Source organism: Carya illinoinensis, chromosome 4 (genome assembly GCF_018687715.1).
Source record: "Carya illinoinensis cultivar Pawnee chromosome 4, C.illinoinensisPawnee_v1, whole genome shotgun sequence".
Lineage (NCBI taxonomy): Eukaryota > Viridiplantae > Streptophyta > Magnoliopsida > Fagales > Juglandaceae > Carya > Carya illinoinensis.
Window position 1 is genome coordinate 2,076,387 of NC_056755.1, and position 25,718 is coordinate 2,102,104.

The following is a 25,718-nucleotide window of genomic DNA, read 5'->3' on the forward strand; positions in this document are numbered from 1 at the left end:
TATTATTTTTTTAGTCCACGTACGCCGTCGGTTACACCCTACTTGTACCCAGTAGTACTGTTATATAAAATAGTAACATATGGTTTATTACAAATATAATATTTGTCACTTAACTTTAATAAATTGATATGCAGTACATATAATCTTGTTTAATTATATAGATGAGATGAGATGTTTTAAATAATAATAAATAAAATATTATTATAATATAATTTTTAAATATTAATTTTATATTAAGATTTGAAAAAATTATATTGTTTATTATATTTTATACGAAAATTTAAAAAATGTGTAATGATGAGTTGAGATAAAATGAAATTAGATTTTTGATTTTTAACCAAACAAGGCCTAATCATCTTAAATGATATAATATCATACTACTAAAGTAACTCGATACTAATATGAATTTTAAAAAAATTATAAGAATTTTGAGAAATGAACTTTTTATTTAAAATGATATTTTAAGCAGTAGGAAAGGTCATCTCTTATTTAACTTATATTTTTGTGCCAAACAAAAAAATAACCCAAAATGACTTTCATAGAACTGAAAACAAATAAATGCCCCTCTTGAATCAATTAATTGAGTTTAAATTTAATAAAATTCTAGAAATAAGATTCAGAACAAATACGGTTTTTAAAATCAATATTAATTTGGATAATGTTGTATATGGTCTTATATTTAAAAAAATATATATAATCTGTTAAATTTATTTTATAATAAAAATAATTTTATAATTTAATAAATTACATGAAATATATAATTTATGACTGAAATATTTTGATCGAAATAATAGCTGACGTGGAAGTGGGTCTCACTTTCCTTGCATCACTCTTTCCCCTTCCCGAACGTCAAACGAAATCCAATTTCATCTGAATTGCTTACTGACCCCCACATGAGTACTCCCCTGGTCCCATTCCTGTCTTTCGCTGCAACTCCAAACTAAAACCCTTTTGGCATTTGCTCTCTCTCTCTCTCTCTCTCTCTCTCTCTCTCCTCGGCCGTATGATCCGTACATTTACTGATATCTGAATCTCTGAGTGAGTAATGGCACGAGTGCCGAATCGGGACACACCGACCTGCAACTCGGGGTGGAGACTCGGATAATGGAACTCGCCGATTCAAGCGGCGAACTTAAAGACCATACTTACTCCAACTCGAAGCCCTCTGAGGCTCGCTCTCGCCTTGGAATCGATCTCAATGAGATCCCCTCCCCTACTCTCGTCGAAACCCTACCCGATGCTCTGGATGTGGTCCGGGCTTACCACGACAACCCACCGCCGCCTCCGGGGGGACCTGCGGGGCTCCCTGGAGAGGACGACGCGCGGGACCTCGGGGCGTGCGCCGCGTGCGGAAAGCCCGAGGTCAGTGGCCACGTGGTTGTTTGCGACGGCTGCGAGCGCGGCTTCCACTTGCGTTGTGTGGGAATGCATGGCCTCCCGGCCCTGAACTTGGACGAATGGGTATGCACTGAATGCGAGTCCAGTGGGATCAAGAGCAAACGCTGGCCCTTGGGCGTCAAGTCCAAGTGTATTTTGGATATGAACGCCTCTCCTCCCAGCGATATCGAAGGAGACTGCGACGGCGAAGGCATGGAGGTCCTGGATTTGAGGTATGGTGTTTTGTGCATTTTTAGTTTTAGTTTACTAGTTGAAAGTTTAAGGTTAATCGTGATTTTAAGTATATATCTATAATGTGTTATAATTTTAGCTGAATGAAGCTAAAGTTCTGTAACTTTTGGTGCGAATGGTAAAGATGCAGTTTGAGACTTTTTATTTGTGTTTAAATTAAAATAAAGGAAAATTTTCGAATACGAGTCGTTATGTTACTTATGAAGTAATGCATCACGTTCGCATGCTGGTACTTAGGTATTTTAGGTCCCCAAGAGAGAGGGAGATAAGGAGAGCCAGAAACTCTGGCGAGACCTCCTAGACAACGTATTGTATATATCGCAGCTGCAGAGCTACAATGACATCTGCGATGTGGTGTTCTGTAGCATCAAACTATTGCGTTACTGTGTATGTCTATTGCCGCCGCCAATATGATTGCATGTGTCCATGAAGTGCCATGCATTGCTTAAAAGCTATTCATCTACCATGTATCAGTCAGAACTGAGTCAACTGACCTGTTCATGGAAAATCTCCGTAAGCTGCTTGCATTTTGGGTGAGTTATAGAGATTGCAAAAAGAGTAGGACAAGGTTTACTATATTTGTGGATTACAGCTTCTGCTGGCAAGCACACACCATTAAGCCTGGAATCCAACTAATGGTAATCCATATTTCGAATTAACTTGGGCTAGATTAGTGTTTGTCTGTGGGCTTGTGATGTAGCTGAGGCAAAATAACCAAAGAATAGTTGTCTTTTTTTATTTTATTTTTTACAAGTAACAAGGCAAAGCCAAGTACACAGGAAGTATACAAAACTGAACCTATTACATGTCAGGAATGTGTCTTCTAATGGTCACCAACTATGGAGTTTTAGAAAATAACGAACTTTTCTTATTCCAAGCAATCCATTATCCTGCATTAAATTGCCTTTAATTTATAATAGTATTGGAAACTACTAGCAGAAGGACAAAACCTTCTTACATGGAAAGTTGTCGACAAAATAAGGAAACATTCAGCAAAGTTGCTGTCAAATTAAAATCTGACATTAAACGGTGCTAAACATGGAAAATCGTGACACCCCCGTGCTTCACAGTTGGTAAATGTCAATACATACATTCCAAATCTTCAGAAATCCTCAAAGTCTTCTAGAAAGTGCTCAAAATATGCTGCCACGTTTTTTGTGTCCTAAATCAGCTTGCTATGGTAATGAAATTTATCAATTACTGATAAAAAAATATCAGCTTGCTATGGTAGTTCCTTGTTATCTTCTTGTGTCCGTATTGGACTCTCCAGTTTTACCCTTTAATGGTTCTGAGCAAAGATTCCTCAGTAGTCAAATTTGTATTATGTCACTTTTTTTTGGATTTTTTATTATGTCGCTAACTGCTCCTGAAAGTATGTTTATATGTAAATAGGCTCTGACATCTGAAACTGTGTGTGATATACTTTTATGTAATTTCAGAAGTTATTGGTTTTTCCGGAAGTATAGTTGCCAATTGCTGCAAATTTTTTTTTCCTATGCGTATAAAGACACTGTTTTCTTTAAAAACATTAGTATTTTTTTAATCAGTAACTAAGAAATTTTGTTGATAATAGGCAAAGCCAAGTACACGGGACATATACAAGAGCCACACCTTTTTTTTTGGATAGGTTATACAAGAGCCACACCTAGGCATGACTGTCTAGAGATACAAGAAAATTATGTACATTCATGCCATTAAAGTCTATTACAATTGACCAATGGAATAAAGTGTGCAAAAAAAAAGGTTTTAAACTTGTTCCTTGTCCTTTCACAATCCTCAAAGCTCCAACCATTCCTTTCCATCCATATGTCACCACCATAGCAGGTTAGTCTTCCACATATCTGCAATTTGAGAGATACCCTGGATGCCTGGCCAACTGGCCAAAAAGTCAACAACCCTTCTTGGCATTACCCAAATGAGTCCCACTCTCGCAAAGATGTTGTTCCATAAACTCATGGCTACATCACAATGCAATAATAGGTGATCCACAAACTCACCCCTTTTCTTACACATGTTATATCAATCCAATACAATGAAGTGGCGTTTCCGATTCTTCCCTAACGAAACTGTCCATACAAAAAAAGAAGTTTTTAGGGGGGCCTTTGTCTTCCATATGTGAGTGTGTCATAAGAGACTTATAGTACGACTGTGCAGTAAATCTCCCCTTCTTGGATACTTATAAAAAAAATCTTCTATAAAAAAAATCTGCCCTTCTTAGATGGTGACCATATCATCCTATTCGCTCCTCCAAACACTCTACAATTGTGTATAAGATTCAAGGAATCTGTAAATGTGCCAATTTCTCAATCTTGGTTAGCTCTAAGGAAAATGATGTTCCATTGGGGTGATCCACTAGAGAGATTCATAAGCTCTGTTACTGAGACCGTCTTTCTTTGTGCAAGGCTGTATGGCATTGGGTAGGCTTCTTTGAGGATTCGATCTCCACATCATAATTCATCCCAGAATTTAATTCTAGAACCATCCCCAACTACAAGGCGTGTTGATCGATGGAGGTTGGTCCATCCTCTTCTTATGTGTTTCCAAAGCCCCTCCCATGTGGTCCACTCACCCCATTTGAACTCCATCCTCCCCACAATCTGTGTTGTTAAATACCTGTTTAAACTGTTGTAGATTGGATTGTGGATAGGAGACATGCCAATTACACATTCAATAATATTTATCATGAACAATACTTATAATTTCTTTGAAATGAGAAACTTAAGCTACCAGTGATACCTTCAAAGAGTCCTCCCTTTTTTTATTTTATTTTATTTTTTTCCCACGAACTATTGAGAGAGGTGTTTGGAACAACTTCTAAGCTCTACGTCTTGGTTGTGTTACCGATCATAAGATTATGGCAACATACAAGGCCTACAAAAGATGCCCAAGAATAATTCTATTTTCGAAGCATTAATTTGGCACATGAAAGATGATGCTGAGGCCACTTGTGACCTTGATTAGCTTGCTAGCATGGGGCTTATTTGTTCTATATCCTGGTACTAATTTGTTGCTGGTTCAGATTTCTTTTGGTGTTATGTACCTTTACATTAGTGCTATTTTATTCTCAATAAAATTATGTTTATCGATAAAAAAAAAATGTACATTTACGTTAGTGAGGAATTTTTCTAGTTTTTAGATTTCTGGGTATGAGTTATATATGTATTAAAAGACTTTTAAATATGGGCTGATTTTTGTAATTAGGTGTTTTCTCTTGTATACTTCTTATGTACTTGGACTTTGCCTAATTATGCGGTTTAATAAATTTCTTTTTACTTAAAAATATACGAGCTGATTTTTGGGTCAATTGGATCCTACTGTAAGTTTTATTATATTGTTGGATTTCACTAGTTATGTGGTTTGGGGTTGTCAAAACCCAAGGAGTTCAAGCATTCCTAGGTTTAGTCTTTTAGGTTTGAGAAATCTTGTGGTTGCAATTCAATGATTAATTCATTTATGAGAATTGTCATGGTCTGTGTTCAATGAATAATTCATTTATGAGAATTGTCAGCAAAAAATGCTCATGAGGACCTCCACCAATGTACTGCGTACGCCCATCTCCTCCATGCCGACAACTTCCCTGCCAACATCCCTCTTTCGTAAAGCAAAATGAGGGGCTCGATGCATATTTCCAACAGTGTACCCATTTTCAAACCTACCACTGCCGTCGCCTACTCTTGGTTCACGATGAGTCACCACTGGCATGAACACCTCCTTATAGGACCATGTATTCGGTTGAAGCTCCACCACCATTGGCCTCATCTGTGCTCCTCCACAAGATCCACCAATGTTTCTCCCTTCCTCTATTCACTCCAACACGGCCTCCCTCAAACTCCTCCATCCCCTTCCTCCCTCTTCTTCAGGTTTAAAGATAAAGCTTCGTCTTCCTCCCTCACTATATTCTTCCACCGCCATATATCGACCATGGCTATTCAAGCACCGCTGTGCTATAAAACTCTAATAACCATCCCTAATTGTTGTGTAAAACTCCATTTTTTCTCCTTTCAGACAGTCCTCCAATGCTTTCCCGAGCCATTGCATTGTGGAAATTCCCAACAGTAACTCATGCTCAATCTTCCAACCTCTCTCTATGATATGTGGCAAAGAACCTTCCTTCACGAGCAAAAATAACTTTGATTCTATCGCAATTTCTCTTGTAAAACCCAAATGGATACCACACGTTGAGCTACTCTATTCGTTAATGTAGCAACATCATTGATGGAATGGAGCAAACCTTAGTTTTCTAATTTTAAGAAAAGTGTTTATGGAGAGAACACACTATAACTTTCTTGGCAGGGTTGAGAAAATATACGCTAATTGTGGAAGTTGCAGGATGAAGTGGAAAAAGTGCTGAGATGTGTTGAGGGAAATATGGAAAGAGAAAGGAATCGGACAAGTAAAGGGGCTAGGTTGGGCTTAGGTGATCCGAGGCCCAACAAGACTACAAATAAACAACCCATGGGAGTGGGCTTGAATACTGCTGGGCCTAGTAAGGGGGGTGAGGCTTGAAGTGGTAAGGGGGTTGGGCTTGTGTGGAGAAATACTGAAATCTAGCCCATGGGAAGAAGCCAAGTGGGCCAATGGGTTGGGCCATAGCCCATGGGGCAAAATGACGGACGAACCCAACCTGTGTGGAGAGAACGCAAGGGGGCCGATGGAAGTTGCACTCTTCCTGAGGAAATCTTGATGGGAAGCATGGGGATGGCGAAGGATCCATTGAGGGGACACAAAAGACGTCGGCGACGACGGTGGAGTAGGCAATAGGTGGTCAGTACATGTTGTGTGTCCAGAAAACAGCGATGGAGCTTCTAGTGGGCTTTCCTACACCACCGTGTGTCATTTCACTGTCGAGCGGTGGCCAAAAAGCATTGATGGGATGCGGGGGAGAAGGTTTTACTCCATCAAACCCCTAATCATAGCTCCTCGACAATTTTGAGGTGGATGAACATTCAGAGGAACATTTGGAAGTGTGTTTCGATGACCTCTCCCTGTCTGGCAGTGAAGAACTACCTGTTTCTGATGAAGAGAATTCCTAGAGACTTGTCCAGGTGCTGCTAGTGGGCCTGTTGGGGAGGGTGAAAGGTTTTTTTGGTGAAGGGACACAAGGTTTGCCGATGGCATTCAAAGTGGGTCAGTCTATCCCTCTGAATTATATGTTACCAGTTCAATCTAGTGTTTCAGACTGGGTTTTTTAACAAGGTGAAGGATATACAACAATGTGTGGGGATGGAGTGTGAAGGCTTCGATGAACAGACTTCTCACAGCCATTGAAGCGGGGCACCAACAGCACAGGAAAGCTGGCTAAAAGAAAAGGAAGCAAGAGCTTAAGGGGTTAACATGGTCGATGAATTATGAGGGTAGTTCTAGCAGGGACAGGTCAAAAGGGAAGGGGCTGGCATACCCCAAATGAAACCCAAAATTGTGTCGTGGAATGTTCGCGGGCTCAACGAGGCCAATAAGTGTCTCCAAATAAGAAACTTGCTTCGTGAGTGGAAGGTGGACATCGTATGTTTACAGGAGACAAAGCTGAAATTAATTACTAAAAGAATTTATGCGAAGTTTGTGTAGTTGTGTACATGTGGATTGGGTGTATTTGGCATCTAATGGGGTGTTAGGAGGTGTTTTGGTGATATGGAATAGAGGGGTGGTGGAGAAAAGGAAGGATTTATTGGGTGTTCACAATAGCATGCTCCTTTAAGAGAGTGACAGATAACTTTATGTGGGCTTTTGCAAGTGTATATGGACCAAACTTAGACAACACCACAAGTTTATTGTGGGAAGAATTAGCTGGAGTACATAGCTGGTGGGACCTTCCATGGCATTGGTGGGGACTTTAATGTCATAAGATTTCCAAGTGTGTTTTGGAAACATAAGAGTGCAGCCAGCAATGACAAAATTCTTGGAGCACATCTTTGATTTGAACTTAGTGGATCTGCCACTAGCAGGGTGTTCTTTCACGTGGTCCAATAATCAGACGTGGCCTAGATTTGATAGATTCTTAATATCACCAAAATGGGAAAGTCATTTTCTCATTGTATGGCAAAAGAGAATGCCTCATCTTTGTTCGGATCGTTGGCTTATCATGCTGGATTGTGGTGGTCTCCAAAGAAGGTATCAGTACTTTAAATTTGAAAATATATGGCTGAAATCTGAAGTCTTTGTGGACAGGGTCGGACAGTGGTGGTCCTCATACCAGTTACAGGGTACCCCTAGCTTCATCTTTCTGAGTAAACTGAAAGCTCTAAAAAAAGATTTAATGTTTTGGAACATGCAGTCGTTTGGTGATATAGGGGAACGCAAGAAAAGTAAGATGATGGAGATCTAGGAGTTAGAGATAATACATGAGGATCATACTCTCACATAGGAAGAATTAGCTCGGAAGATAGTGTTGGTTGCAGATCTTGAGAGGATTATTTTATTAGAAGAGACTTTGTAATGCCCCAGGGGAAGATTCAAACCACATGGCCTATATTAAAAAATGACTAGTCAATGATACAATTGAAACCTATTGAAATTTTATAAAGAGCAAGAACTTCTCCTTCCTGAGCAATGTGAGATCACATACATCACCTACCCTTATCCTTATCATATAGGATATTACAATCTCCCATTCTTAAATTTCCGACATCCTCGTCGGTCCAGTCCATTGTAGGTGGCACGGCTCAAGTCCCACACTTTTTTTTGGGATAGGCTTTGATACTATTTGTAACGCCCCAATTGAAGACCTAAACCACATGACCTATATTTCAAAAAGACTAGTCAATGATACAATTAAAGCCTAATTGGAATCTTATAAAGAGCAAAAATTTATCATTCCCAAGCAATGTGGGATCCCATACATCATCTATTTTTATCCTTATCATATAGGATATCACAGACTTATTGGCGTCAAAGATCAAGAGCATTGTGGTTAAAAGAAGGAGATTGAAGCACAAAATTCTTCCACAGAATAGCTAACTCTCGTAGGAGAACCAACAACATTGAGATGTTGAAAATTGATGGTGTTGAGTGTAGGGAAGATCAGGTGATTCATAATCATGTAATTGATTTCTTTGAGCAATTACTTACCGAGTAGATGGGATGGCGGCTTATGCTTGATGGGCTTGGTTTCGACTCCATTGGGCAGCATGATGTTTGTCGGTTGGAGAGGCATTTTGAGGAAGCAGAGGTTTATGAAGTGGTAAGGAGAATGATTAAAGACAAGGCACCGGGCCCTAACGGTTTTTCTATGAGCTTTGTTCAAACATGTTGGGACGTGTTAAAGGATGATTTTATTAGGGTGTTTCAGGAGCTTTTCACGGCTGGAAAATTTGAGAAAAGCCTTGATGCCACTTTTCTTGCATTGATACCGAAGAAGGTCGGGGCAACGGAGATTAGGGAGTTCCGACCCATTATCTTAGTAAATTGGGTATACAAGATATTTTCCAAGGTGCTTGCGAATTGTCTAGGTGAGGTTTTGGGGAAGATAATTACAAAAAAATGCGTTTGTTAAGGGTAGATAGATTTTAGATGCGGTTTTTATCGCCAATAGATGTCTTGACAGTAGATTGAAAGTTGGCAATGCAGGGATAATTTGCAAGCTAGACATGGAGAAAGCATATGATCACGTTAACTGGGATTTTCTTCTTTACGTTCTTGGGAGGTGTGGTTTTGGGGAGACGTGGTGGTCATGGATCCACTGATGCATATCAACAGTGAAATTTTCAGTTTTGATAAACGGAAGCCTAGCCAATTTTTTTAATAGCACTCGAATTTTAAGACAAGGAGACCCGTTGTCTCCACTCATTTTTGTTATTGTGATGAAGGCATTAAGCAGAATGACCTTAGCACTGGTTAATAATGGGTTTGTGGCAGACTTCTTGATTGGAACCCCGGATAGAGGAATTATTAATATTCTCATTTGTTATTTGCAGATGACACACTTACTTTTGTGAGGTAGATCATAACGAGGTTTGAGCACTGAAGGCCTTCTCGTTTGTTTTGAAGCAGTGTTCGGGCTAAAAGTAAAATTTGACAAATCAGAGATGGTGCCAATTGGAGGTGTTCATCATATAAGACAACTGGCTAGCACTCTAAGGTGTAAGATTGCCTCTCTTCCTATGACTTACCTTGGACTACCTTTGGGGCTACCTCAAGAGCGTCTTCATTATGGGACATAGTGATTGAGAAAGTAGCGAGGAGACTAGCAGGATGGAAGAAAATGTACCTATTGAAAGGTGGTAGGATTACCTTGATCAAGAGTATATTATCTAATTTACCAACTTACTTTTTGTCTTTGTTCCCTATCCTAGCAAGTGCGGCGTACCAAATTGAGAAACTTCAATGTGAATCCTATGGAGTGGAGTGGGTGAGGAGTTCAAATTCCACCCAGTCAATTGGGAGAAGGTATGTTGCCCTATCTCCAATGGTGGTTTGGGTATTAGAAATATGAGAATTTTTAATCAGGCTCTACTTGGAAAATGGCTGTGGAGATATAATAAGGAATTAGAAGCCCTATGGAAGTTAGTGATTGAGAGCAACCATGGAGGCTTATGGGAGGGATGGTGTACTAAAGAAGTGAGAGGAGCTTATGGAGTGGGGTTGTGGAAACACATAAGGGGAAGGGGGTCTTTACTCGACACATAAGACTTCTTTTGGGTGAGGGTTCTAGGATTAAATTCTGGAGTGATATTTGGTGTGGTAATAGTGCTTTTACGGATTTATTTCCTTCACTTTTCCAGGTTGCAAGTGCCAAAGATGTTTCAGTGGCTAAAGTCATGGTGATATCAAGGGAGCAAATCCAGTAGAATATCAACTTTAGTCAGGCGGTACAAGATTGGGAAATGAGCAGTTTTGAAGACTTTTTTAGCTTGTTGTACTCCATAAAACTGAGCAACCAGCAAGCAGATATGTTGTGGTGGATACCCACAGGTAAAAGTTCATTCTCTGTTTGCTCTTTTTATAAGTTTCTCACACAAGAGCCGAATATTTAGTTTCCATGGAGAAGGTTGTGAAGACATAAGACGCCTCCCAAAGTAGCATTCTTTGTGCGGAAAGCTTCCTTGGGTAAGATCCTCACAACTGACAATTTGAGGAAACGCAGGTTGATTATCGCATATTGGTGTTGCATGTGTAGGAACGGCGGTGAGTCCGTGGACCATCTCCTACTACATTGTGAGATAGCTAGAGTGTTATGGAAGAGGTGTTCCGTAGACTAGGGTTGGCTTGGGTTATGCCCGAAACAGTGGTGGCAATGTTGGCCAGCTGGACAAACCTAAGAGGCATTCAACATATTAAAGCTGTGTGGAAGGCGCGCCTACATAGTTAGTGGCAGGAGCGCAATGATTGGACGTTCAAAGACAAGGAGAGATTGTTGGAGGAACTTAAAGCTTTTTTTATTAGAACTTTATGTACTTGGGCCATTACTGTTGACTTTAATGGCCTGGATCTACATGATTTTCTTGTCTCTATTGCACCTACATAGTTAGTGCATACATTTGTAATGTACTTGGCTATGCCTATTCATTGATCAATAAAATTTGTTGACTTATAAAAAAAAAAAAAGGATTTTGTAATGCTCCCCAATTTATGGTTTAATGTTGAATCTTTGTGTGATGTGGAAATTTATCTCCCTTTCTCCTTACAATTTTATCTTAGTTTTCTTGCAATATATATATTTTTTTGTTTAATCAAATTCTAGGCTTAGCTCCCAAAATAACTCAAGAATATGTGAACATTATTCCCAGCTTAGTGTTCTCAGCTCAGAAGTGACCCAAACCATAAGTTTGTCTATTTTTATAGCTCCAAACCCTACCTTCCCTTTCATCCTTAGAAACCATATAGTTTATTTTTAAGGTTAAACCCTATAGTCACTTATAAAATATTTGGTTGGGGGTGGGGTAGGGTAGAGCTTAACGATCAATCTGTTTTTTCAGATGCGAGTTTATCTTATTTTGTAATTAATGGTTTCCAACAGATGTTTCATGCTTGCTTATTTACTAACATTGTGAGTGAATATTTGAAATGTATTTTCCATAATTACTAGTTACATTGATTTTGGTTTTAGAAAACAAGCTCCTCCAGGTGATAATCCTTTTGGTGGCAATCGATTTGGTGCTTCAGTGACCTCTAACATTTTGTACGCGGGAAATGGCTTTGGCTATCAAAAACCTTCTGGGATTTTGAGACACACTGTCAGACTGGGTTTTGATGATATTCTACATCATCCAAAGCTTTTGACTAGAAGACTTGAAGTTGTGGATTTGGATTCCCGATTAGGAGTGCGTAAGAGTAGTAATAATACAGCTGTTAGGCTACCATCTCGGAATCCAAGTGAGATATTTTTGCAGGCTCTTAGAGGTTTTGTATCTGAAAGACATGGTGTATTGGAGGAAGGTTGGCATGTGGAATTTAGAGAATCAGTGGTCAATTGTGAACTCTATCCAGTTTACTGTGCCCCAGATGGGAAGATATTCGATTCCGTTAATGAAGTTGGTTGTTACCTTGGATTGATGTCTAACATCAATTCTATGGAGCTTGAAGCAAGAAGTGAGGGGTCTCAGTCAATATCAGGAAAGTCTCATCTGTCTAGGAAAAGAAAGCCATCAAGCTTTTCAACTGCAAATGGTTCTGCAGAAAATAAGAATATTTTGATTAGCGATAATTGCAAAGAGACCTCGTCCGATGGCCTGACCATGGAAGTCTGTGCAAGTACAGTTGGTAATAATGTAAACATTGCAGAAGTTGGGACCGCAGTGGATACTGACTCTGGGTTTCAGCAGTGTAATGTAAGTTTTTTTTGATAAGTGCAGTGTAATGTAAGTTTACATGTTATTGAATTAGTTTTTCTTTTCCCTGATTCCATGATGATAAGTAAGCCATTCTTTTCAATTTAACTTATTGCTTTAAGGATGTGACAAGTTCCAGCTAGCTCATATTGCCTCACTCTCTTGCATGTTTTACACTTTCAGAATTGGCTTCCCGTGCAGTTTGAAGATTTCTTTGTTCTTGCCCTGGGAGAAGTTGATGCTAGGCCATCTTATCATAATGTTAGCCAGATCTGGCCTGTAGGTTATAGATCCTGTTGGCATGATAAGATTACTGGTTCTCTTTTTATGTGTGAAGTGGCAGATGGTGGTGAATCTGGACCTATCTTTAGGATCAAAAGATGTTCATGCTCTTCATCGCCCATTCCATATGGGATAACTGTCCTTTGTAGTTCGAACAGTTTTGTTGGTCAAGCTAATGAAAAAGGTGATGACAGTACTTCTCATGATATGGATTGTGACTATGATGGCAGCATTCAGATGATTCTCTCAGAATCGTGCCCGCCTTCGGAGAATGATGTTTTATCCTGTCTTTGGAGATGTTCAGATGGAGCCTGTGATGTTCAGACACCAAACAGATTACAGGTTGAAGCTAGTTTAATCGATGACAAATCTGGATCTATTTTATCTGGAGAATTGAGTTTGAGAGATGAAATTGGTGAGATTTCAGCAGAAGATCGGTCGTTGCCTTCTGCATGGAGGATTGTGTCTAGAAAATTCATTGCTAATTGTTCTGAAATCTGTAAACAGAAAGGCACCTTAAAGTTATTCTGCAAGCATGCTGAAAATGAAATAGGAATACCTAATTGTGATGCAACTACTAACACAAACAAAACGAATTTGACTTCACTAGCTAAATTTTGTGGTCAACCGAGCTCTTTCACCATCCCATCTGTCTTTCAGAGTGACAAGGAGCTGGACACTTCACTTGAGGTACTGGAGAAATGGTTGGAGCATGATAGATTTGGATTAAATGCGGAATTTGTGCAGGAAATCATAGAACAGCTTCCAGGGGTACATGCCTGTTTGCATTATGAATTTCTGACTAATAGAGGTAATTCTTCTACATCATTAACTGTTGGAAATGGTCTCCTTATGGCTAAATTGAAAGGTAGAGTGCATCATATTGAAGATGAAGAATTAGATGGTTTATTTCGGAGATCCAAAAAGGCCAGGCTGGTTGAAAGCCCTGTCATGTATGATCCTCCACCTGGTAAGCCCTTGTGCTTAAGGATTCCTTCTGAACTTGTTGGTGACGTTTATCAGGTATGTCCATGCAACTTGCAAGTATAACAATTGATTTAAACATTATAATTGTGCTTTCAGACACATGATTTACCAGCTGCTACATGAGGCCTTACTGTTTGTCTGTTATTATCCAGGCATGTGAGTTACTATGGCGTTTTCATGAAATATTGAGTCTAAAAGAGCCTTTATCACCAGAAGAACTTGAAGAAGAACTCATCAACCCATGGTCAGGTGGTGAGAATCTTCTAGAAAAATTTGGAAAGGAGAACCAAGGGAGTCAAGGTGTACATTCAGATAGAATTGATCTTACAGGTGGATTAATCTTATCTCCAAGCTGTGAATCTGGTCCAGTTCTAGAAGGGGAAAACTCACACAAGTTTATACGAATGGAAACTGGGGAAAAGATGGAAGCAACTCAAGCTAAATATGCATCTTTTACTTACAGTAGATGCTCTGGTGTAACTTTGACAAAGGCGCACAAGTCACTGCTAAGAGTGCTGGTAGGTGAGCTGCAATCCAAGGCTGCAGCACTACTAGATCCAAATTTTGATTCTGGAGAGTCGAAATCAAGACGGGGAAGGAAGAAAGATGCGGATAGTGGTATTCTGGCGAAAAGAACTGAGATCAATATGCTCCCTATTAATGAACTAACTTGGCCAGAATTAGCTCGAAGATACATTTTGGCTGTCTTATCCATGGATGGTAATCTTGATTCTGCTGAGATTATGGCTCGCGAAAGTGGTAAAGTCTTTCGCTGCTTGCAAGGTGATGGTGGGGTGCTTTGTGGAGCACTTACTGGAGTGGCTGGGATGGAAGCTGATGCTCTTGTAAGTCCCTTAGTATTCTATGGTCTATTATTCTGAGTCTTTCTAAGCAATGCTAAATTACCTTAACCTCATTGAAAAGGTACTTTCTTGGGATTGTAATTTGCATGGCCTCGATGTGTCATAGTTACACGAATGCTGATTACTACACGTTTTAAAGTAAATTTTGAGGACAGTTGCCTTCAATTTTTTTTTTCATTCTGGAGAAATCAAATCTGCCCCGGCTATGAACTGTATACACTTGTTGGGATTAACATGATTTCCAGTAATTTTCTTTCTTTCTTTTATGGGGTTCAGATCTGTTCTTGTTGCCATATGGATCTTCCAAAATTGCTGCTATGACAACTGCAGAAATGATAGAGATATCGGAGAGCATGTTGACTTTTTTATGGACTCTCTACTGCATGATCCGTCGGGAACTTTCTCATTTGTGCAGTGTTACTGCATGCATGTTTTCCATGGTTGTGGTTATCTTATAAGCAGTTTTTTTTATCGGTAAAAAAGAATTTTATTGATGAGATAAATAGGTGTAGCCCAAGTACACAGGCCATAGAAACATTTTAGCATAAAAAAAACTTGCTAAATGAATCATGTTTTACACATTTATCTTGTAGATTTTATGTGGTGGTTCTTTCATTTTCTCAAATCCTTAAATCATTTGGATGATTCTTGATTTGTGAGATGAGCTTCACTTTAAAATTAAAAATCTTTTGGTGAGTTTTTTCTATTCTCCAATATATTTTCCTATGGTTTTTGGTCATGTTATTTTTTTTTTTCAAGTAACTTCACTAGAGAAACATGGTCTCTTTAGTGCCTCTTAAGTTCATTGACTAAACCTTATATATTACTGTGACTTCCCTGCTATGTGTGCTTCTTCCTCTGTAATGTTAGTGGAATAGATATTTCAATTAAGGGCATTCCCTTATATGTATGTTCAACATTCTTATGCTAGAGTATCTTGGTTCAGATTTCTGATTTATACTAATTGCACATTTTCCAGTGTCTCTGGTTGTTGCTATAACTATGCTGCTGTTGAAAATGAAAAAGAAAATCAGGATGCATGCTCTAATGCATTTCTTCTTTAACCTCCAGTTGCTTGCAGAGGCTACAAAGAAAATTTTTGCTTCTTTGAACAGAGTAAAAGACATTCTTATTATAGAAGATGAAGGGTCTGACGCAAATGCAGCTGGTGGTGCCGAAAAGAATAATGTGAACGATGGTAACATCCCAGAGTGGGCAAAGGTGCTGGAACCAGTTAGAAAATTACCCACAAATGTGGGAACACGAATTAGAAAGTGTGTTTATGATGCTTTAGAGAAAGCTCCGCCAGAGTGGGCAAAAAAAATATTGCAACATTCAATCAGTAAGGAGGTGTATAAGGGCAATGCCTCTGGGCCTACGAAGGTGCTATTTATAGTAACTTGTTTTCTGTACTTGTGAAACCTATCTAGTTGTTAGGACCATAAGCAAAGTGTATCTTTAATTTGCATCCAATCACTCTTGAGGTTTGTCTCCTTTTTCTGTTGCTGTAATTTTGGCTGGTAAAATAGGCAGGATCTGTCTGTCCATTGAAATTAAAAAGACGGTTCATGTCTGCAGAACTTTAGTTATCTGCTCCTTTTTTCCTCTAAGCTTAATGTGGTGTCTATGGTTAGAAAGGAATGGGCATTGTTTTGATGACAAAGAATGCTCGTTGGGAGAACCCTTTTTTTTGGATAGGTTGCTCGTTGGGAGAGCATAGAGTTTTTCTTTCAAACTGTCTTTGAGCAAAAATTCATGTATTGAATGGGGATATTTTTAATATTTCTCTTTCAGACTTTACTAGTTCCTAGTTCATAGCTTGTATTTAGGTGTTTCCGCTTATATACTTCCTATGTACTTGGGCTATACCTATCTACTTGCATTAATAAAATCTCTCATTACTTATATAAAAAAAAGTTATCTGTTCCTTTAAATGATTATAAATAAGTCCTAAATCTTTTAAGGAAAATGCTCCCAATTTATACCACTCAGTTTGTCCCCTTGATGTGGCACCAGGCTTACTAATTTTTTTTAAAAAAATATATAGTTAAAACAAAATGGCGCCCGAAAACACAAAAAGAGGAAGACTAAAATCCTAGATGATCTCTACCCTTTTATGTTTTTGTTTTAATTTTTTCTAATAATGTGGTGGCCACATCAAGGGGGCAAAGTGAATGGTATAAATTAGGTGGCATAGTAGCGTTGTCCATCTTTTAATGCCGACCTTGAATGGTAACATTTTCAGACGCATTACCTTATATGAGGGGATGGAATAGTGTAGGGAATGTGTCGTCCTTAAATCTTCAGAATTTGAAGAGAACGTGCAAATTCTGGATCTGCTTCATCCTGTTATTTTAGCTGCCATTTTCTCCCTCTACGTGATGATTTGATAGATTGTTAGAGGTTGTAATTATAGATATTGATTTGGGTTAATGCAAAGACTTTAGTTTGAAGTAAATTAACAGTATGGGTTCTGGAACATTTCTTCAGGGTCTTAGTATGTTATTACCACATATAAGGTACTTTCTTGTAGTGGTAGTTGTTGTTGTTGTGTTATTTACACGAAATATAGGTTTTGTTTGTACTTTTTCTCATTCTGATCTCAAAATGTCAAAGCAAAGATATTAATGTCTTCTCTCTCTCTTCAATTGAATGTTCCTTGTAAATAGCACTGTCAAAAACTGAGCTAACCTACAAAGCTGACCCAGGCTGAAGAATCCATTTTCTCTACTCAATGCTAATTGTTTTCGTTGGTTGTTCTACTGGTTGAAGTGATACTAATATGTATAAATAGATTGGCTTGGGGTTGGAGGCTGGGTTCAATGGGTCATATTGTCCTTTGGTGATCAAGGATACTTGAAAATGCTAGCGAACACATTAGCAGAATTTTTTTTGTACTATTTAGTTTTGATTTCTTATTTTTCATATTTCCTTTCTTGAACTTTCAAGGTAAATAATTTTGATCTGATCTGAAAAACCCTTGAGAATAAAGTTCAAATATGTGCATTGCGAAGATTGCATGTTTTAGCTATTTGTTGAAATGCCCTCTTTGAATCGTTTGTCTCCCTCTGTTCTTTACCATGTAACTAGTTGATTTGGTGGTTTTTTTTTTTTTAAATTTAATTTAATTTAATTTATTACGTTTCATTAAGAATGATTCTATATTGAATGCCGTCTTGTTATTGTGCACAGAAAGCTGTTCTTTCAGTGCTAGCTGATGTGTGCGGTGATAAAGTGCAACAAAAGTCATTAAAGGGAATAAAACGGAAGACTGTTGTTTCTATATCTGACATTATTATGAAACGTTGTCGTATTGTATTACGTCGTGCTGCTGCTGCTGATAATGCAAAAGTTTTCTGCAATCTGCTGGGGAGAAAACCAATAAATTCAAGTGATAACGATGACGAGGGTTTTATTGGATCTCCAGCCATGGTATCTCGTCCTCTGGACTTCAGGACCATCGATTTGAGGTTGGCAACTGAAGCCTATGGTGGATCTCAGGAAGCTTTTCTTGAGGATGTTCGGGAGGTCTGTTTTTTTTTTCTAATAATAAAAAATGATTTGGAGCCAAACCACTGTCTCCATATTTTTCCCCTTCCACTTTGGAAAGATTCTTTCCATTAAATTCCTTCAGATGGGTGGATATTGAGTACCCTTCTTATCTGCTTAGTTTTAGGGTATATTTATGTGGGTTAACAAAATAGAATACAATCAATAATCTGATATCAGTTCAGAATCTTCATATTGGCTATTAAATCTATGCGTGGTAGATAAGGTCTCACATGTTTACATGTGAGAAGTTATATCCGATTTCTCATCATTGTGGTTATTCAGGTTCTAGCTTTCACTTAGTGACATGGTTTGGTTTATTGACCTTTAGTTTGATAATGAAACTTTCACCTTGCAGTTATGGAACAATGTCCGAACTGCTTATGGAGATCAACCTGATTTTGTTGATTTGGCTGAGACATTATCTCAGAATTTTGAAGTATTATATGAAAAGGAGGTTTGTAACCTCTCTATCTCTCTTTTTTTATGGAGGTCGTTTTGGTACATTTATGTCGCTATGTGCTTCACAACTTTATTGATTATGAATGGTGCCTTTTCAATCGTATAGAATATTAAAAAACAGAGGAGTTTGTGTATGATTCTATAGAAGGAAATTAGTTATACAATTGATCTGGTATTAATTTCAAGCCTTTATCTTTCTCTGTTCATGTGGTTTACCACGCCAATCTTCTTCATATTAATTTAGAACCTGTGTTGAGATTTGTAGTTCTGTTGTTGCAGGTTTCCACTGTTGTCCAGAAGTTTGCAGAGTACACTAAATTGGAAAGCTTTAATGCTGAAACAAGAAAGGAAATAGATGAGTTTCTTGCTTCTGCTACTGTGATTCCCAAAGCCCCTTGGGATGAGGGAGTTTGCAAAGTTTGTGGCATTGATAGAGATGATGACAGCGTCTTATTATGTGACACTTGTGATGCTGAGTATCATACTTATTGCTTGAATCCTCCACTTGCAAGGATTCCTGAAGGAAACTGGTACTGTCCTTCTTGTGCCAGTAAACACACCATTCAAAATGCATCTGAACGAATTCAGGTCATCGACCAACAGAGTAAAAGGCATCTGGGAGAAGTTAGCCGTGTTTACTTGGAAGCCCTTGCACATATATCCTTTGCAATGGAAGAGAGAGAGTATTGGGATTTCAATGTAGATGAGGTTTGTCTATGGAACCCTACTTTAATATTGGCTTGTTACCTTTTTTTTATGAGTGAAATGTTGGCTTGTTGCTATGGTTGATATTGATTAGATCTATGGAAGTTTCTATAGTTTATGTCATTTTGGCCATTAGCTGGCAGATTGTTGTTTGTTATTTACTCATATTTTTATCCAAGCTACTTCAAATTGGAAATAACATCATGGCAATGATGTTATGATGTGCTGTCCATTTTCCTCCCTCTCACGCTCTGCTATATACTCCCTTTCCTTTGCTTCTATTTGGGTTGGATATGCGCAATATTTCTTATACTTATCTTCTAAGAATGGCAAAGTAAAAATTGTAGCTCTAGGGAGCTTTTGTAGCCAATTGAAATGATTATCGATTGATTTATTATTATTATTTTTGTGATACATCAAATATTGTTATAAGAAATAAGAGCATGACCCTGAAATCACAGCTGTGGAAAATGGTGCCTATTTGCATCTTGTGGTGCTTATGGAAGGAGCATAATGACCGGACTTTTGAAGATAAAGAACACTCTTTAGAGGAACTTAGATCTCTTTTTGTTAGAACTTTATTTTTATGGGCCATGGCTGTTGATTTTAATGGCCTGGGCATTCATGACTTCCTTGCTGTTTTTTCTTCTACTTAGATAGGTGTTAACTCGTGTATACCTTCTTGTGTACTTAGTCTAAGCCTTTTATTATTAATACAATCATTTACTTATAAAAAAGAAGAAGAAGAAATAAGAGCATGACCCAAGTGCACAAGGAGTGTACAAGAGAGACACCTATGCAGAAAAAAATAAAGATCCTGAAAATCATGAAAGCTAGAGGATGAAAAACAAGTCAGGACAACCATCCAATGGTAAAGAGTATTGAAAAGGAAAGGCGAAAAGCCTAAAACCCCACCATTGTATTCTCTTTATCTTCAAAATCTCAATTCTCTCTTTCTCTCTCTTCAGATAAAGCAAGACGAAATCAGTTTCCTCAAACATTCATTTTGTGGACTATAAAACTTTCTTTCCAACATGCAAACAGATCCACCATGATTCAAGATATGACTTAATCTATCCTGAAGAGACAAAATATCATCTTTCATAAGGTGTTAGCTGTCTCGCAATGAAGATGATCAACGTTTTCTCCGTGCTTCTTACACATGCAACACCAATTAACTACAATAACGGTTTCTAGTTCTTAGAAAGGTGTATGCTTTTGTATACCTCTAGCGTACTTGGGCTATGCCTATCTTTATATCAATGAAATATCTTATTACTTATAAAAAAAAGAAAAGAAAACTACAATAACATACAGCCTTCTCAAGTTGTCCAAGGTGAGAAATGTTTCCAGCACTACAGTCCTCGAAAAGAAAAAAGAAAAAACACTCCCAGGTGCCTTGCCATGTCAAACACTCAATGGAAAAGAAACACTATCATGGGGAAATCAAGCATCATAGAATGACCTTAATTCAAACATGCCATTCTTTGATGGAGCCAACGTGGCTTGTCTTCACCTCCCTCATATTAGCCTGGTGGAGTATAACCAATCAAAAAACTCCCATGCGTCCCAGTCTTACATATGCTAACTTTTGTTCTTGCCATGAGATTGTGAAAAACTACTACACATTGTCCAGGAAATCATCTTACATGCACGGTATATGCCACTGATTTTTGCTTTTCCAGAAAAAATCTTAGAAAAAAATGATATGGCTGAAATGGAAAACCACATTGATGGTGTGAAGATAAAAACAACTTATAATAATGAGCCTTTATATATTTTCAAAATATGATTTAGAACCTGTGTTACTTTCATTCTCAACTGGTTCTTTAACAATAGCTCTCCTCTGTTTTGATTGCAGAGAGTATTCCTGCTCAAATTTTTGTGTGATGAGTTGCTTAACTCAGCTCTTATTCGTCAACACCTTGAGCAGTGTGCTGAGTCATCATTTGAATTGCAGCAGAAATTTCGTGCTCTCTCTGTAGAATTGAAGAATCTTAAGGCCAAGGAAGAAAACTTGGCTGCACGAGCTGCAAAGGCTGACAGCACAAAGAATGTTGTTGGGGAAGTTAGTATGAAGGAAGGTGGTGCTAACACACTTACAAATTGTTTTGATAAACATCCATCTGTATCTAGTTCTGACAATAAAATCCAAATCATGAATCCATTAGATGCTCAAGTTCATTACAAAGATGTCCATGGTCCTGTAGATGACAGAAAAGTACCTGGAAATCTTTTCTCCAACGTGGTTTCTCAAGAGACTGGCAAATCCATTAGACCAAATGGGTTGCCTGCGTCACATTCTTTATCCCAGGAACTTGATGGCTCCGTTGGAGAAATCCATTTTCATGATAGCCCACAAGAATATGAGAGAAGAGATAATACTGACAATACTTTGCCTCCGTCAGATCAGCAAGGACATTTTACTCCTAACATGGTGAGCGATCACCAAGCTCAACATGCCCCTTTTACTGCGAATGAGTCACAAGCCTACTACCTAGAGTTGAACCCTGTTAAGAATGATGTTGCACTTCTGCAGGACTCAATTACTAGTATAGAGTCACAGCTTTTGAGGCTATCTGTTAGGAGGGAATTTTTGGGAAGTGATTCTTTGGGTCGACTATATTGGGCTTCAGCCACACTGAGTGGACATCCAAGGGTTATTGTTTGTGGTAGTATTGTGCCGCATGAAAGAAAAATTATGTATCATGGAGGCCTCATGGACAAGAATTTGGTCGTGCAGAGTTCTGCTTCGTTTGGCTTAGATACTTATTTGAATTTAGAGGGATCAAAAGCTTGCTGTCCATTTCCATATGAGCTGAACGATGCTATGGCCCTTTGTTCATCATGGGCTTGTTATGAAAGTGATGCAGAAATTGATGAACTGATTGGTTGGTTGAAGGATAAGGACCCCAAGGGAAGAGAACTGAAAGAGTCCATTTTCCTGTGGCATAAGCTGAGATTCCAGGCCTCTTGCAAAAACGAAAAACAAGGGCAGGATGAGCCTGATATGGTTTTGTCATCGAGCAGAAATAGTGATATAGCTGGATCTTCAAATGGTCTTGTTACCAAGGCAGCCAAATTCCTTGAGACGATGTATGGTCCATGCCTTGAGTTGGAAACAACTGAAATTTTGAAGAAGCATGGTAAGAGAGCAAGAGTAGCCAATGATGAGAAGATGTACAGGTGTGATTGCTTAGAACCCATTTGGCCTACTAGGCACCATTGCTACACTTGCCACAGAACCTTTTCCACTGATGTGAAACTTGCGGGGCACAATGATGGCAGGTGCAGTTCAGGTGCACCAGTCCCTGAGAAGAGCAAGGAAACGGTTGATATAAAGAAGGGCAAAGGAAATCTAAGATGCGAGGTTGTTCGAGAAGAGTTCATACGGGAAATGGATGTTTTAGAAACTTCAAAAGGTGGAGGTTCTCAGCTCAGCTCGAGGTTGATTAAATATCAGAATGGACTGGTATGCCCGTATAACTTTGATGAGATCTGTTCCAAGTTTTTGACACAGGATTCGAACAAGGACTTGGTGCGGGAGATAGGACTTATTGGTTCAAGCGGAATCCCATCTTTTGTCGAATCTGTATCTCCCTACCTGGGTGATTCTGTGTTGCTAATGTTAAGTCCTCAGAAAGATGTGGGTGGTCCAGTTGATGGGCCCAACCCTACTGAATGGCCAGTTACACTGGGAAACACTAGTAGAACAAATGCAGGCCATAACAGTGGACGTGACAATTCTCCCAGAAGAACTGCTGCAACTGAAGACAGTCAAGTGCTAAAAAATAAGAAGCCAGCTCTCGGATATTTGGAAAAAAGATCCTTTTTAGATGGCCATTCTTCAGATATAGGTGTCAATTGCTGCTGTGTGGTCCCCGTGTCTTCATTGAGGCCATTAGTAGGTAAGGTTTTGGAGATTTTAAGGCGACTCAAGATCAACTTACTTGATATGGATGCTGCACTCCCTGAAGAAGCTCTGAGACCATCAAAGTCACATGTGGAGAGGAGATGGGCCTGGCGTGCATTCCTTAAATCTGCTGGTACAATATACGAGGTCAGCCACATCTCTTGGTTCTACTTGGGGAAGTTTGTGCATTGAAGTATCTATGTCAAATCACATTTTGTAGTGCTTCGTGATTGGTAGTGCATGGATACTGTTTACCAGTCTCATCTCTTGGTTTTCCTTAGGGATCATCAATGAAATGGAATTTAAAAATTTTAAATGAACATGGTAGTTATGCTACATACTCTACAATGTGGTCTACTGCCATTCTACCCCATATTTTGTAAAGTTAAAAGGTAAAATTTCATTGGTTTTTTTCAGATGGTTCAAGCAACAATCATATTGGAGGACATGATTAAGACAGGATACTTAAGGAATGAGTGGTGGTATTGGTCTTCACTCTCAGCTGCTGCAAAGACTTCTACTCTCTCATCCCTTGCCTTACGTATATACTCCCTTGATGCTGCTGTCATTTATGAGAAGATCCCATCCAGTTTAGATCAGAGTGACAAATTGGAACCTAGCAGCATACCAGATCTGAACCCACTTCCAAGCATGGCTTTAGCGGAGAAATCCAAGGTCACCAGGAAGTCTAACAAGAAGAGGAAGGAGCCAGATGGTTAAGCTTGGGATGCACTATTATTTATTTCCCAAGTAATTCGGTCCAGACAAATTTGATCCTGGGCGAAGCACCAGCGGGCATATGCCTTGTAGTTGATGATCAGAGAAGCACATTGTGGGTCAGATAAGTTGAGGGAACCTATTTGGAAGGCGGCTGCTGCAAATCTTGTGCATGTACATAAGAGGTAAAGCTGACTTGCTAACTCGGATGCTCGGTTGGGTAGCAGAGTTTGCATGAGCATCTGCTTGGAGGACTGGAGGATAGAGTGATAATGTATCAGGATTCATCCAATTTTGGATTGATTCCGCTGCAGCTTTCAGGTTTATTGCTCGGAAAGAGAGAATATTTGGAAGGATAATTTTCTCACAGAGCAAGGTTCATATACATATAATACAGGGAATTCATGTAAAACAAGCAAAAAGGGCAAAACAAAACAAAATTAGAAAGAGTCGAAGTTGAGCAGGTGTAGTCATATTCCATTCTTTATTCATCATTTTGTGTCCCACCGTGCTTTTGTTGTTTTGGAATTAAATGAGGTTTTGATGGAGAAACTGCCTATAAAAATTAAAAGATCGCCACTAACTGGACATTTCATCGAAAATTTTGGTTGACCAAGCCGCTGACGTGTTCCGGATTAACCATAAAGGCAAAAGGGGCCATTGACTAAGTTATAAAACCTCTATTCAAGAAACCTTCTGTGGTCTGTGTCAACCTGTTTGCATGGATGAGTCCTGGAAAATAGGCCAGAAGTGCTTATACTGATTCAGAAGGTCCCAAGTGTATATAGTCATGCCTTGCCGAAGTCCGACTCATTGTTTATTGGAAGGCTTGTCAAATGAACATTGTAGAGACAATAATGTCTAGTTTTTTTCTTTTAAAAAGGAAGATACATGTATCGAGTGAGATGTTAGAACAAGACAAACAAAGATTTAAAAAAGAAAAAAAAAGGTGATTGTGGGTGGTGGTGGTGGTGGGAAGAATTTATTCGGAGAAAGTAAAATAGCAAGTTGGATGTGGGTTTGTGTCTTAGTGACAGGGAGTTAAATCCCTTCGCATGGAAGTGTGCTGTTGAGGGGATGATTCGTGCATGGCCTTTGTTCCTCCGTCAGATGGAAGTGTCCACATTGAGCGCATAATTCGTCCTAGGGCCTTTGTTCCCTTCAAAAGTGAAAGTCTTTTAGAGAAAAATCCATGAGCTTCCATTTTCTGAATGCGATTATCCAATGTTAGTTGTCTGATAGCCTGTCCTCACACTTCTATCTTTTGTTGCGGAAGCATCTGTATCTGAGGCTGGACTCCAAGAAGAAAATTAGAATCTGCATGCCTTTGATGGTATTTGCTCTGCCTTTCCAAAGGATATCGTAAGATGGTGGAAATAGACTTGGGATTTTGGATGTCTCTATTTCAAATGCATATTGGGCCACTTTGACATCACATCAATGAAATCAAATCTTAAACAGTCCATATATATATGTTAATTGTTAGGATGACATGTTGCGACCGTCGATATTGCGGCTGATGTTGACTGACAAGGAGAATCAGCACCACTCGGAGTATGTCTGTCACTGTGAGCAACATTGCTGATCTCCTCCACAGTTCTTGCAAGCTAAGAAGTAACAGGGCACTAAGGATTATGGAAGAAACCCAACTTCCATACCACCTTTACCAGATCAAAGGAAAGGAGAGCATGATAAGGGTATAAACCAGCAGAGTACAGCAAAGACCCTGATCAGACACAGCATAGCCATTAAAAAAGAAAAAGAAAAAAAATTTACAAGTAACCTCCCGTGGTTATTTCTTGGTGTTTATATTGTGAGATTGTGAAGCGATTGGTACTTGATACTGGC

The 25,718-nt window shown here is 38.9% G+C and overlaps 1 protein-coding gene across 1 annotated transcript; it reads left to right on the plus strand.

Annotated features, from left to right (window-relative positions):
• The first annotated feature begins 860 nt into the window (after positions 1-860).
• On the plus strand, positions 861-24,361 carry LOC122307676 (methyl-CpG-binding domain-containing protein 9-like). Its single transcript, XM_043120709.1, has 10 exons — positions 861-1,610; positions 11,672-12,392; positions 12,576-13,697; positions 13,814-14,506; positions 15,596-15,907; positions 17,717-18,052; positions 18,432-18,530; positions 18,815-19,243; positions 21,102-23,300; positions 23,571-24,361. Exons 1-10 carry the CDS (start codon positions 1,105-1,107, stop codon positions 23,871-23,873), a joined length of 6,720 nt encoding a protein of 2,239 aa, XP_042976643.1. The 5' UTR covers positions 861-1,104; the 3' UTR covers positions 23,874-24,361.
• Positions 24,362-25,718: the final 1,357 nt, after the last annotated feature.

Excerpts from the sequence above, each read along its gene's own strand:
- LOC122307676 (XM_043120709.1), top strand. The coding sequence starts at position 1,105 with ATGGAACTCGCCGATTCAAGCGGCGAACTTAAAGACCATACTTACTCC. Across the intron at positions 14,507-15,595 it reads GGATGGAAGCTGATGCTCTT|TTGCTTGCAGAGGCTACAAA; the intron begins GTAAGTCCCTTA and ends TTTAACCTCCAG. Across the intron at positions 18,053-18,431 it reads TTCTTGAGGATGTTCGGGAG|TTATGGAACAATGTCCGAAC; the intron begins GTCTGTTTTTTT and ends TTCACCTTGCAG.